At 35.9% G+C, this 15,353-nt stretch overlaps 1 protein-coding gene across 1 annotated transcript; it reads right to left on the bottom strand.

Annotated features, from left to right (window-relative positions):
• Positions 1 to 2,749: 2,749 nt before the first annotated feature.
• Positions 2,750 to 15,353, bottom strand: LOC143577083 (cation-chloride cotransporter 1-like). The gene is made up of 13 exons (XM_077061020.1): positions 15,081 to 15,353; positions 10,590 to 10,739; positions 10,295 to 10,370; positions 9,782 to 9,876; positions 9,561 to 9,675; positions 9,299 to 9,399; positions 8,507 to 8,568; positions 7,879 to 8,106; positions 7,684 to 7,798; positions 6,401 to 6,595; positions 5,264 to 5,664; positions 5,030 to 5,191; positions 2,750 to 4,025 (listed from the first exon to the last, which is right to left on the bottom strand). Exons 1-13 carry the CDS (start codon positions 15,224 to 15,226, stop codon positions 2,926 to 2,928), a joined length of 2,946 nt encoding a protein of 981 aa, XP_076917135.1. The 5' UTR covers positions 15,227 to 15,353; the 3' UTR covers positions 2,750 to 2,925.

The raw sequence follows: 15,353 nt of genomic DNA on the forward strand, positions 1-15,353 counted from the left end.
GAATAGGAACCGGACCGGTTCCTATATTCAAAACCTCCTTTTAAACCGGTTCCAGGCTCGAACCGGTTCTCCCACCCTCGGACCCCTAACCTATCTAACCGGTTCTTACCGGTTCCTAACCCGGTTCCTGTACCGTAACCGGTTCCAACCGGTTACAGTGTAAAAAAAAAAAATTTTTTTTTCGTTTTTCGTTTGCGATTTGGATTCTAAACTACGATTCGTATTTGTATAACATGAAAAATAAAAAAAACAATTAGCTTCTTGAATCACAAACTTCGCCATACGATCTTGAACTCGATCAATTGGTATGTAAATATTCCGCCTTCACTATCCATTTGCGTTTGTTGCGAATCGACGTTCTTTTTCAACGCCTTGCAATACGGTTTTTCGATGTGTTTCTTCAAATTTGAATTCGAAAGTGGGTTTAAATAAATCCCACAAAACTTGCACCGAGCCTTCAATGAATGGTCATCACTCAATTCAACCAAATCCCAATTGCACCAAATCTCTTGATTACGATTATGAGGTACAATACGATCGAAACTTGGTTCGGCGTTGGAACCTTGACCAACCGATGATCGTAAGGCAGCCATAACAACAAATATGAATATAGAAGAAGAGAAAACAAGAGATTAGAGAACTCAAAACGTTGTAATAGCGTTTTTTTGTATTTTTTTGCGTTCGTGTTTGCGTATTGAGTGTTGTGATGAACCCATGACACCAAATACCTATTTATACTAGTAGTGGGGTGCTTGGGGGAGCCAAAAAACGGCTATTTTTGACCCCAACGGTCAAAAAACGGCCAAAAAAAACGATTTCCAACGGCTATATTCGATCCAACGGCTAGAACCGGTTAGGAACCGGTTCCGGATGGTTCGGTTCCAGAACCGGTTCCGGTTCGGTTCCGGTTCCTACCCGCCCCCCACTCAGAAATGCAAGAACCGGTCACGGATCATCGGGTTGAATCAGATAGGGTCCGGTTCCTACAAAAAACGGGTAGGAACCGGTTCGGGTCCGGTTCGGATCCAGGAACCGGTTTCGTTGAACATCTCTATCCATAAGAGCTGTAAAACCCCATTTGTCTCAATATGCAATGATGGGACCAAACACCTCTAGCCCAGCCCAACATGTGTCATGGGACCCAAATATAATAATTTCTTTTTATAACACATCATTTTTTTAATAATATATGTTTAATTTTAAACTGATTTTAGGTTAAACCGTTAATAACAGTTAGGGGTGCAAGTGAGCCGAGATTAAGAGCCTCAAGTAAAGCTAGTGTAATTATCAGGTCCGAGCATGAGACTTGTATGAGAATCTTGTTTGGACACGCCGACCGTCTCCGAGCTTTAATGAGCCATGTGAATTTTTAAGTTTTAACTCTTTTGGACATCTGTGTAATAATTTCACATTTCAAAGCCGAGCTTTGGCTCGTTTAAGGTTAAGGTTAAGGTACCACACACGAGCTCGATCCGAGCTTAGGCTTGTTAAGGTTTTTATCAAATATATAAAATAAATTAAAATAAATAAGTAAAAATGAGCTTAACCCGAGCCTAGTTGAGCTCAGGCTCGACTCATTCTTTAACAATTTTTAATCCAGACTTTCAATATAGGTATTAATACAAGGTAGATTAATCTAAAACTTCTGATACCATGTAATATTGTAACATATTGATTGATGTGTGTAATGTGTTGACTGTTATAGGTAAAAATACAACTCTTAAGTTGAAAGATTAAATAACTTTGCCATGCCCACACAAAGCATGTGAAAGTCGATTTTCATTTTGTTATAGAAAATGTTTTTCAAATCTTTGTGTAGATTATGTCGACAAATGATTAGATTACTAATGTGATGTCTTTACAAAGTCGTTACTAAATCTGACACTTCTCTTGTTAATTACAGCAACTTTTGGTTTTGGGTTGGTTGTCTAACGACAAAGACAAGTTTTTTAAACACTCAAAGGTTATGGATTCATTTCCCTATAAGTAAAAGAAATTTGTCTTAATGAAAGACCATCAATAGTGGCGCTTCCCACACAACATTGGTGATGCTTGATAGTGATTAGCGGGTTAGGTCAATGACCGTTTGACATCGGCTCTATTATAAAAAAATCAATTTTTTTAACATATAAAGTATCGCTACAACAATTCTCACACAATTTTCACAATTTTATAAATTCTCTACAATTTTATAAAATTCTCTTTAAAAAACGGATTCTCCATCTTCCTTCGAGATAATCAACCGATATTTGGCGAATAACGAGAATGCGGCCGATGAGAAGGTGGTTACGAGTGCAATTACGCACGCAACAAAGTATATGCAATCTATTCATTCTTCCTGTCCGGTCTCGAGAAGAGAATATATTGAATAAGACATAAGAGTGCAAACGATCGTTTTTTTATGCTAGTTTTATTTCATGAAATGTGGATTTGTTTTATTTTAAAAAAAATAATAATAGGTAATGATTGAGAGGAGGGTTGTCCACTACACCCCCTTTTTATATAACCACTCAATGGTCACTGCTAATCGCTTTTGGTCCCAAATCTTTGGGGTTGCCTTTTCCAATAAACGTTGGTTACATTTCTTTATGTTATTTGTACCAGTAACTACATAACACGCAACATTCCCGTAGAAAGTTTATCCACTACACATGTTCTAACACTATTACACGCACAGTCAAATATTTATTTCTAACTTAATTACTTTATGGGTATATGCGATGTTAACATCTAAATTGGTTTCACCTAACCATGAACAAAGCATACCCAAATTGCTTCACAATTAAAGAAGCATAGTTTAATAATATAACAAAACTGAATTGTGTCGTAGAAAGAATGAATCCAACGTTTAATCTACAAACCCCAATATAGATATAATAAAACAAAAAGAAATCAAGAAACAAAACATGTTTAGTTCATCAGATACTACGTGAACAAAGTGACAACATCTTTCCTGTAACCTCGTACAATCAAAAGCCTAGGAATATTCTCAACCAACAAGTCCATATACTCCATGTAAAAATAAGACGGGTGGTTCACCGGTGGCGGCGGTAGGCTGACCAACACCACCGCCGCCATTCTCGAGTAGTTCATAATCGTCGAGTTCAACTTAAGCGTCGTGTATAGAAACTTCTCAACTTGTTGATCATTCACCACCACATTCTTCCCGTCCGCCATTAGTGGTTTCCCCTCATGTTGCGCTCGGTCCTTCATCTCCGTTAAGTAATTCTTTATCCGTTTTTGGGCCGCACTAAACGCCTCCACCGAGTCGTCTTGCGTGTTCGACCCGCTACCACTACCGCCAGTATGGTCCCATGTCTTCATTGAAATAACGATAACTTCCGCTTGCATTCGAAGATCGTAAAGAAACTTTCTCACGTCGGCTTTAAGCTCTTCGGCATCCGAATCCTCTTCCGCGATACAAAAAACTTGAATTTTACAACTCTCAAACATTTCTTTAGTTAAAAGAAGTTGAGATAAAAGCAACATTAAACCACCGTCTCTAACGATCCAATACAAATCGATCGTCCCGTACTGTCGTTGATACTCATTCGGCCATTCATCAAGTCCTTTTACAATAACAACCGCTTTATTAGCAACAATACAGTCGTTAATAATCCCGACAAAAGTAGCAGGAATTTCGGTTAAGTTTTCCCTCCGCCAAATCTCGGGATATCGTAACACAACGATATTGGGTTTCAAATTCCCGAGGCCCATTGTTTGGACAATGCCTCGGAAACCGTCTGACATGGTGGGGGCCACTACGATTTCAGCAACGCCTTCACAACGCTTGTATTCGATGTATGTTGCGAGGTTTTTGCAAGCGGTTTTGGCATCTTCTGCGCAATCTTGATAGTCACCGTCTAGTATGTCTACAAATATGGACATACCGCGACCTTTTTTCTTCATGCAGTTTGCAAAGTCAGCGAGTTTGGGATGACACGGCACGTTTTCGGGTAGTTTTCCCCATGGTCGGCAGAAAATTAGGGGGATCGGGTACCAGTTCTTTGGATGAACATTGCTTGCTGCAAAACGCCGATGTAAATTAACTTTAAAAACAAAGTATTTAATGAGAATAAATAACTTTTATAAAATATTAGCGGAAGTGTCCAAATAATATTATTAGTGAGACTGTTTTATCTCAAAACGGATCAAAAGGATCATATCAAAAAAGTTTAGCTAAACGGGAATTTGTTGAAATGGACCAGTAGAACCCGCTAGAGTTGTTGGTCACCGAAGTATAATATTAATGGATATAACGGGTCATATCAATAAAAGTTTAGCTACACGGGAATTTGTTGAAAGGGGGCCAAACAGGTCCACCGGGGTTGTTGGTCACCAAAGTCTATTATTAACGACTATATTAAATCATCATAACTTTTTGTACAAATAAATGCGTTAACTATTCTAATAGAAAAAAAATAGTAAGTCTTTATAGGTCAACCGGGCCCATTCCGTCTCAACTAGCACATAAACATGACCAGTATTAACCTGAACCTCATATTAGCTCGTTAGCTGGCCAGCCATCTCGTAACGAGTATCTAGGGATGTGCGTGAAACCGAGATAACCAAACGAAATAACCGAACCCTAACAAAAAATGACGGTTTGGTTTTATGTTTTCACAAATACCAAATTTTTGGTTCAGTTTCAGTTTTGCATGTAATTAAAACAAAACAAACCAAATTTTGTAAAGTTTCATTTTTATGCTTTATTTTTAAGTAATTCTTTAAAATTTAACAAATAGTGTCACCCAAATAAAATGTATAATAATCAATTAACTATTAATTAGCATAAAGATTTAGGACCAAAGTTTTATTTCAAATTAATTATTTGTGGGTGCCAATTTTTTTCTATCGGTAAAAGAGTTTCAAGCCCAAATGATAAAAACCGATAAAAAAACCGAAACCAAATGGTTTTCAGAAACAAAATTTTTGGTTTTTAGTTCGATTTGAGCCCCAAACCGACCCATGCACACCCCTACGACTATGTTACAAGTAAAATGAAAGTGGAAACTCCTATAGGACTAACCTCCCAAAGAACGAAGACTGCGAAGAGCAAGTTGAAAATAAGCACTCTTGAAACCATCTCCCCAGTCACCGGCTTTACCCTTGATGCTCACATAATAATATATGAGGCTAGCAAGTGCAAGGGACACCACGGTAAATGACCAAGATATCAAAAACATGATTACTGCAAGTTAATAAAACCATATAAATAATATACAAACACATACTTAAAATTCAAATAATGAAAAATGCATACCGATACAAAGAGAAGCTCCGAGAAGAGAAAGGCTCCAATGATGAAACTTCCAGCGAGGACGCCAGCTAGGCGCGTCTAAAAGATCCAGAAGAAAACAAGACAGGTTGACACCCGCGTAACATAGTAGATAGAACATGGTTATGGTTGGGGAGATAAGATCAAGGTTTCCAATTACAACACACGCGATACAGAGGAAAGCCGTGAAGAATGTTGCAATGTGTGGTTCGTTTCCATCTGCAACCTTGAAGTAATTAAGAACGGGTAGAATGTCATCATTGGCTATTGCTGCTAACAGACGTGGGGCCCCGGTTAAGCTTTGTAGAGCAGCACCTAAAGTTGAAAGAATGATTCCTATGTATATGATGGCGGAAGATGGCCAAGCAATGGTTACTGTCAGTAATCTGCAAATAAAATTAAAAAAAAGTCCAGTTGCAGTTAAATAAAGTATAACCTTACCTAATTTGGTCAAAGTTAACCAATAACTTAGAAAACTAATTAAAACCATGGTAATATTTCAAGTTAACCAGTCTCCTGGAGCCACATCAGCGCAGTGTCAGGAAAAAGTTTAGCTTGGTCAAAGCTACTGCCATGTCATCATTTTGAAGGTGACAGGCAAATTACCTCAAAATCAAGATTTTAGAAAACCATGTACCAAATCAGGAAAGGGTTAAACTCGGTGAAAGTTATTGGCACAACTGCATTCATGCACTCGTCGTCATTTCACAGGATGACTGGATCAGATTACCATAACCAAAAATATTCAAAAGTTGGCTGTTGTGTGCCACATGTGGAAAAAGGTCAAACTTGGTCAAAATTATTGCCACGTCAGCACTTTGACCTGGCTAGATCAGATTACCTTGAAAGGAAATTTTTTTAACTTTGAAGGTTCTTTTGGCAAATATAAAAAACTGGTTGCCAAACTAAAACGTTGACCAAATTAGGTTATCGTTTAAGCAATTGGCTGATAAATAGCCAAAACAGAGTTTAGACCATGGCCGATATGTGGTGGTAAAACTAAAAAAACATGTTTTTTTTCAAATAAAAGGACCAAGTTATCTGAATAAGAAGGTTCTCTGTGGTAACTACAGATCGAGTATATATGATCGTTTTTAAAAGTTAGCAATATAGAACAGTTACCTGTCTGTAAAAAGTTTCTCCCTGGTAGCTACGGATCCAAATAGAAACACAGAAACAAAGTACATGGCGGTCGTTGTCAGTGTTGCAGCCAATGTGCCAATAGGAATAGAGTGTTGAGTGTCTTTTAATGAGGAAGAACGATTTGAACCAGCCATAATTCCAGTTACAGCAGGGAAGAAAAGACCTACTAATGCACTAACAAAAAGAAAATTATAAATTGTTAAAATAACTGATCATAGATATTTTGTAAAACATAGAGCATGTATGATCACGCATGTTAAAAAGTGTAAATCCTAGAATAGCATGGGAAATAAAATCGGCACCATGATGATAAAATCAAAATAAATAGTTGCTGACATGGAATTTTAAAAGATACAGAAAATGAACACATTATACACTTGTATATGAATTAAAATTTACAAGGTTAAGATATCAGACAAACTTATTATCAATTTTGACACTACAAATTTCGCCATCAATAAGAGTTCTTCAATTTCAAGATGAAATCTGTAAGGTTAATCACACCAAAATGCATCTTACTTTCACCTTTTTGTCAATGTATGTATATGTTTCTGTTTTCACATTGTTGTAGCATATGCTTTCAACTTTTTACCATTGTATGCAACAAATCTTTTATAGCATGTAAAAATGCCAATGTAGCACCCGTTTTTTAGATATATGGCAGTGTGCCATATCACCATTTAACCTGTAAGTAACCTTAAAGGTTTATTTATCTACAAACTTGTCATTCCATACAATGGAGAAGAACAATTTGTTTCTTAGATACCATGACAAATGGGTGAAGCAAGTTATTATTTGGTTTAATAAACCCAATTTTGAATAACATTATATTTTGGATTTACAAATTTGTAAAAGTATCATTTAGTAAATGCATATTGTTAATATGGAAGAGGGTGTGACTAACTTGGTACTAAGCACTACAATGTTTAAGGAGACTACTTCAAAGTCAACTAAACAAGCCTTCTGACGGCTGACCTATGTCGAAAATCTTCCGTTAAAGAGTTAACAAAGAATCTTCAAAAACTAATACTTGTTCACATGTGTATTCATATACAAGGAGTATAATCATATCATTCAAAAAGTAACATGTTTGATGGTGTATATCCAGGTACTACATGTATAACTGTATAAGATATGGTAACTTTACATCGTATACATCTAAAATCAGCTCTGTAACTTAATAACTTCTCATAGTTTTTCATCATTTGCGTACTCGGAATTGAAGAACTCAAACTTGAAAAAAATACATATTAATCACTTACTTGAAATGCCAGTATATCTCTCCATTAGGATCAGGTATCCCAGCATTGTTTGTCGTTTGATAAGCAGACCCCCAATTGTCTTTAAAAGATTTTAAACTCAAGCCCGTAACTCCAACTATTTTAAACATGGTTAGAATATTTAGTTTCTTATTCTCATATAAGACATTAGGTGGAGGATCTATAATGAAGGATTACCTGTTGGATCGTCTTTCCCTGCTGCAAACATCCCAATGAATATGCAAAGAAGCGAAAATAGAACAGGTATAAGAAAGGCTGGTGCAACTTTGTTGATCATTTTAACGCCTCCAAAAACAATAAAAACTAAAATAATGGTAACAATAATCCCATAGACTTGCAGGTCATGTAAACTTGGAGTTGTTATAGGTTCTGCTACTGTTGTGCCATTCACCTGTGTGATGGTTTCTGTTCAACAAACATTAACATAATATCATTTAACTGCCAACTAGAACTCAGAAAAGGCGAACTGAATACATTCACTTTGACAGTAAACTTAGGCAAAGTGCAAGAAAATGCCATGCATCATTCTGTTTTTACTGGTATATTTTTTTAACGCCTTATCACCAAAACATGTTGCATTAAATGGGAAATCAGGCAAGTATGTCTCATTTAATTGCTTATTGGTATGTGACAATAATGTTGCATAAAACTGTTGAAAATAAGGCATCATGCAGATATTGGTAAAAGGTTAACAGTATGTTGCCTTTCTTGCAGTTTGCCCAAAAATTTAATGCGAGGCAATTGCCTATAGAGCAGCAATTAAATAATGTATGTGGCAAAAAACGCATATAGTTCTTATTTTTACCTCTAAATAGTCCAGCCTTTGGCACAGCATTCAAAAATGTCTCCACTGCTCCCAAGACATACCTGCAAACAGTATACATGTATTTCTATTATTGCGGAGAAGAAAACAGTTAAAGAGAGGAACGCCTTAAAATCCCCATGCACTGTAAATCATACTCCTCTCATCCCAAAATTAATGTCCACTAGACAAAAGGCAGTAGTGAGAATGTGCACTTAATGCATTATATAATAGATAAACAACAATTTTACCCCTAAAAGGGCACACAGTTTCAAAAACTTGCAATACAGTTTAGTGATTAAGAGTAGAACAAAAAACTACAAATACTTTTGGAAGTGGACACTTTTTTGGGGCAAACTAAAAACGAAAATCAATGTGGAGATGGTACACTGGTATGGAATCAAAGTGGCTATTTTGAACCCAATATATATGAATGTGACGATTTGGGTTGTGTTTTATCTCAAATGGGTCAAACAGTTGAGTCATAAAGTTTAGCTAAAAAAGCAACAGGTCAAATGGGTCAAGCATAAAGTTCAATTCTAACATATACAGCCCCTAAAGCATTTTATTGAAAGACTACAATTTATTTCTGTAACGATTTTTGTTTTTATAATCATAATTATCACATTAATCACATATAAAAAGTAACACATAACAAAACAAAATATTTGCAGCTTGGCCCGGCCCAACCTTGCTTGTTTGGATTTTGGACCCACGCTAAAATTTGACCCTTTGCAACCCATTACCCAGCCCACTCATTAAGCCAATTGTAGTATTAACTCGCGGTATACTCACATAGATCCAGCAACCGCGTTCCCTAGAAAAAAACATAGTCCTATGCTGACTCCAACTTCTGGACCCAAAGCACGGCCAATGAGATAATAAGGTCCGCCTCCCTAGAAGCAAATGGATCAAACAGTAAATAACTAAAAAATTAGCATTAATTTCATACCAATCATTAGTAATTAAACAAGCAATAATGCTAATAACTAGAGAAGAAGCCGATAAAAATCCAGACAATAGGAAACAAGAAAAGAAGAAAGTAATGATTATTCACCTTCATTGCACCATTAGTTGCAATAGCACTCAATGATATTGAGGTCAAGAAAGTACACAAGCCACATAAGGCAACTACTGCTAGGGACCCGCCTATGCCCGCCATGCCAACAATCCTGCATTTTTAAATCTCAGTAGAGTAAGAAACTAAGAAACCAGCATTTCAACTCGCAAAAATGAAAAATAACAGGTAATCATGAGCATCTATGAGAAGAAACATACCATGAAAACCTAATGTAATAGATAATCCCCAATATGTTCTGCAAGCATGGGATAAAGACTCCCATCATTGTCCCTGATTTTACAACAGCGCTAGTCTGCACATTCAAAAGTATTAAAAAGGCATGAAAAAAGCAATTACTGGCATATAATGTGCATCAAAGTCAGCAAAAAAAATTTGTAAATTTCACGCATATTATGCTTAGAGTGTGAAGCCTTTCAAATGACAAAGAAACTTATTCAGGAAAATTCATGTCAAAGATACATTTATCTGAGCTGGAGATACATACATCAGAATATAGAAGTCATAAATAAGTTGGCACGACATTGTTACAACTCATTGCTTAAAGGGTGACGCCATAATTGTTAGACTAGACAAACTTACTTTTAATCAATTTGTTTTCTCATGAATATGAACTAGAACGTTTGCATGCTTCCTTACAGCATTTTATAATAAAATATATAGCAAAGCAATAGAATCACTAAAATAAGATACTTATAGTAGATAATGAGTACCGTTGGATGGTGTGCAGCAGAACTATCTTCAGGACCTCTAGGACTTGTAGGTACAGGAATCGGCTCTCCAGTCATACTGAAATTGAAAAGTCAAAACAAGATTTATGACCTTAAAGCTAGAAAACATAATATAAAAAGCTCTAAGTAGAAGCAATTAAAATTCAAACATTACTCAAAAAAAACTGATGACAGCAATTACAGCTTCTTTTGTGGTTCATTATTAACCTGCCCCAAATTTGTTTGGAACATACCAAAGAGAAAAGATAAAAAAGAACAAAAGAAAAGCAATGCTTACCTTTTGAGACCAAGAATGTTAACAAGAGAATCAAATCCAAATAATTCCAATTTGGACTCTGTGTGTTCACCATTGACTTCTTTATCATTTGGGGTTGAGTCTTCCATTGCACCTGCAGGCTTGCTTGGCTGAATGGTTGTTTTTACTTTGCTGGCACATGCAAATCAGTTTTCAAGATATTAACAGCAGGTATGAAGTAAAAGTTTGATACCCAAGAACCAAGTTACTGTGTGTAATTTTAAGGATTTTGTAAGAAAGATATTGTGCTTCATGACCATTACTAATTCTGATAGGGGAAGGAAAGTCCATATGAGTACACTTACAAGCAATCAAAAGAGCTTCTCGTTTAACTAATTCACTAGATGTCATATCACATATGATGTCATATTATACAGATGCTAGCAGTTTTTTCAGGTAACGTAACATATCAAAACAAAGAAAAAGCACAGAATGTAGATGAAAATATTATGGCATGCCACATCCGTAACCATATTGTTACCCGAACTCACTAAGCCTCGCCATGAAAGCATGTGTGATGACAAACAAGTGAGCAACATAGCCAGCCAAAGAGGCAAGCCAGATAACCCAAGATGTTTTATGACAAGAAATCAAATCTTAATATATCTCTATTTAATTCTGAAGATAATAACTTTTAAAAAACTGAGCATCTGATAGAAAAATTGCCTAAAGAGGGTGTTGAGAAGCCACCTGTGGCCTGCCTACAATGTATATAGGCAATACTTGTTGTTCGTCTAAGTTCTACCTAGTAACTTGGATGTTATGATTTTATATTATTAGTAGAGTCATCTCTGCAGAGTAACACTGAGCATGAACATTTAGCCATGCTAAGTTCAATAATATGTATACAACAAATCCATCTATGTTTTTCATCAGCATATACGTATGTTAAAATCTAATACAGTAAAAACTGCACCTCTATACCACTACTTCAATTCCAAAAATGTGAACAGAGCCACTAATTTCACTACAGAAATCAAATGAGTTGTATATGCCAACATAAACGGCTTAAAAAACAGTAAATAACTAAATAAACTTTACAGTAACTACAGATCTATAACAAATTTATATCTATTGATGCCATTGTGGTACACTAGAATCAAGATCAATACGGATTTTATAACTTAAAAGTACTATACTACTATGTTTGACAACAGATTACAAAGCAACACCTTATGCAAGCCAATAATGCCCTTACAAAAGCAATTTGTTCCTAAACAATTAGTCTAGGGCATGTGTAAAGTTGCCTACAGAATTCACTAAGTTTGCAACACATCAAAGCAAAAGTGCAGCAGCAGCAACTATGTGAACACAGTTTTTGTTATATAACTTCAGTTTACTCTAAATCTTCCATAATACGAAATATCCTACTTTCCTATCTCAATCGTTTCCAGTACTATACGATTGAGCATAAGCAAATAACCATACTCACTTCTATAAAATATATGCAATGAATCCTTAGCATATGCAACCATTACGTATGTTAAAATCTAATACAGTACAAGTGCACCTCTATAGTACTAGTTCAATTCTGATGAAAAGAAGAGCCAAGACTCTCACTACAGAAATTTAAATGAGGTTGCATTTGCCGAATCAAACAACTTATTAAACACCTGAAAACTAAAATGAACTTTACAGTAACTATAAGTCTATAACAAATTAATATTTAATAGCTATTGATACCTTAGTGGTACACTAAAAGCACAATCCATACCAATTTTGTAACTCAAAACTAATATAACAAATTACAAAGCAACACCTTACGCCTCATTACTTCTCAACAAGCAAAATCTCCAAATAATGCCCTAACAACAGCAATTTGTTACTTAACAATTAGTCTAGGGCAAGTGTAAACATGCCTACAGAGTACAGAATTCGCTAATTTTGCAACACAACAAAGCAAAAGTACACCAGTACCTACTAATTGAACACGGTTTCTGTTATACAGCTTCAATTCACTCTAATTCTACTTTTATTATCATCAATCGATGCCAGTACTATACAATTGATGAAAACTAAAAGTAACTATAAGTCTATAACAAATTAATAGCTATTGATGCCATAGTTATACACTAGAAGCAAGATCCATATCCATTTTGTAACTCAAAAGTAATATATAAATAAGTTATGACAACAGATTATGCATGCATTATAACCTACAACATAAAGCAACTGGACCTCAATAATAGAATCAAATTAGCCAGTAATGCCCTAACAAAAGCAATTTATTCCTAAACAATTAGTCTAGGGCAACACATTAAAGCAAAGGTGCAGCAGTACCTACTAGCTGCACACAGTTTCTATTACACAATTAACAAAATCATGAACCGGAATTAGCTGATCTAACAACAAATTAGGTCAAATCAAAGAAAACTACAAGCATATTTGCCAGTAATGCTCTCACAAAAGCATATTTATGCTGAACAATTGATCTAAGGCACACAAATTCACACATTATTCAGCACATCAAAGCAAAATTGCACCAGTAGCAACTAATTGCACCAGCACTATACAACTACTACACAATTAACAAAATCAAAAACCGCAATTAACTAATCTAATAACATATTAGGTCAAATTGAAGAAAACTAAAAGCAAATTAGGTTAAATTAGCACATTATGCAACACATCAAAGCAAAAGTACACCAGCGCCTACTTATTGGGCACAGTTTCCGTTACAAAACTTTAATTCACTCTAATTCTACTTTCCTATCCTCAATCATTACCAGTACTAACAAAATCATGTACCGAATTAACTGATCTAGCAACAAATTAGCTTAAATCAAAGAAAATTATAATCTAATTTGCCGATACTGCCCTAACAGAAGCAATTTGTTCCTAAACAACTACTCTAGGGCAACAGTGCAACACATCAAAGCAAAAGTGCAGCAGTAGCAACTAATTGCACCAGTACAATACAACTACTACACAATTAACAAAATCATGAACCGCAATTAACTGATCTAATGCTGAACAACTGATCTAGGTCACACAAACTCACACATTATTCAACACATCAAGGCAAAAGTGCAGCAGTAGCAACTAATTACACACAGTTTCCAGTACTATACAGTTACTACACAATTAATATAATCATGAACCGTAATTAACTGATCTAACAACAAATTAGGACAAACCGAAGAAAACTACAAGCAAAATTCTCCAGTAATGTCGTAACAAAAGCAATCTGTTGCTGAACAATTAGTCTAGCTCGACTGGCAAATCATCATCATCATCATCATCGTACTCAGTATATCCCACCAATAGCAAAGCTATAGTAGGGTCTGAGGAGGGTAAGATGTAGACAGCCTTACCTCTACCCCATAAGGATAGAGAGGCTGCTTCCAGTGAGACCCCCGGCTCGATAGTAGTTTTGCATCAAGCCTTGGACATAAGGCACATAGCACTCAATCATCGGGACACCGGCTGATCGGTGCATGTACCCTTGTCTTTCGGCTATCAACGCCACTACATGATGCCTGATTAACCGTCCGTCACTTTTAACGTTATTTTCACGAGATTAGTAAAATAACGTCAAAATTAGTGCAATTTCACTTTTGCCCACCCGAGGGTTCACACATATATACATCATATGTGCGCACCGCAAGCAGGGCTAATGTAAATTGTAAATCTAACTACAGAATTCACTAAGTTTGCAACACATCAAAGCAAAACTACAGTCTACAGCAGCACCTACTAATTGTACACAGTTTCCGTTTCAAAACTTCAATTCACTCTAATTCTACTTTCCTATCATCAACTGCTACAGGTACTATACAATTACTATACGACTAATAACTTCGTGTACCGCAATGAACTGATCTAGCAACAAATTAGGTCAAATTGAAGAAAACTACTGGCAATTTCGCCACTAATGCCCTCACAAAAGCAAATTGTTGCTGAACAACTGATCTAGGTCAAGCAAATTCACACATTATGCAACACAGCAAAGCAAAAGTGCAGCAGTAGCAACTAATTGCACCAGTACTACACAATTAACATAATCATGAACCACAATTAACTGATCTAATTACAAATTATGTCAAATCAAATAAAACTAACTTATTAGAGGAAGATCTGCAATCGAATGAGGCAAACTGGACCTCAATACTAGTATACTACAATATAATTAGCCAGTAATGCCCTAACAAAAGCAATTTGTTCCTTAACAACTACTCTAGGGCAACACATTAAAGCAAAAGTGCATCAGTAGCAACAATTGCACCAGTACTATACAACTACTACACAATGAATAATATCATGAACCGCAATTAACTAATCTAATAGCAAATTAGCTCAAACTGAAGAAAACTAGAAGCAAATTAGGTTAAATTAGCACATTATGCAACACATCAAAGCAAAAGTACACCAGTGCCTACTAATTGAACACAGTACAGCACAGCTACTACACAATTAATATTAACATGAACGGCAATTAGCTGATCTAATAACGAATTAGGTCAAATCACTAACTTATTAGACGACGAAGATCCACGATCGAATGAAGACATCTCAAGCACAACTGGATCATGATCGTGTGCCACGACGGGATCGTATCTCCGGCCGACACGTGGCGGCAGTTCGTTGTCGTCGGAGCTCTCAATCTCGTCACTCCTCATCTATTCCGGCTGATCTGTTATCAGTGTGTTGCGGCTAAAACGGTTATTATTATTATAATTACTATTATTATTATTATTGTGTGTGTGTGTATTGTAGAGAGAGATCTAATATTAATGGAGGAGAAGA

Source organism: Bidens hawaiensis, unplaced genomic scaffold (assembly GCF_021521415.1).
Source record: "Bidens hawaiensis isolate Kalapana, Puna unplaced genomic scaffold, B.hawaiensis_p1.1 tig00028461_1, whole genome shotgun sequence".
NCBI lineage: Eukaryota > Viridiplantae > Streptophyta > Magnoliopsida > Asterales > Asteraceae > Bidens > Bidens hawaiensis.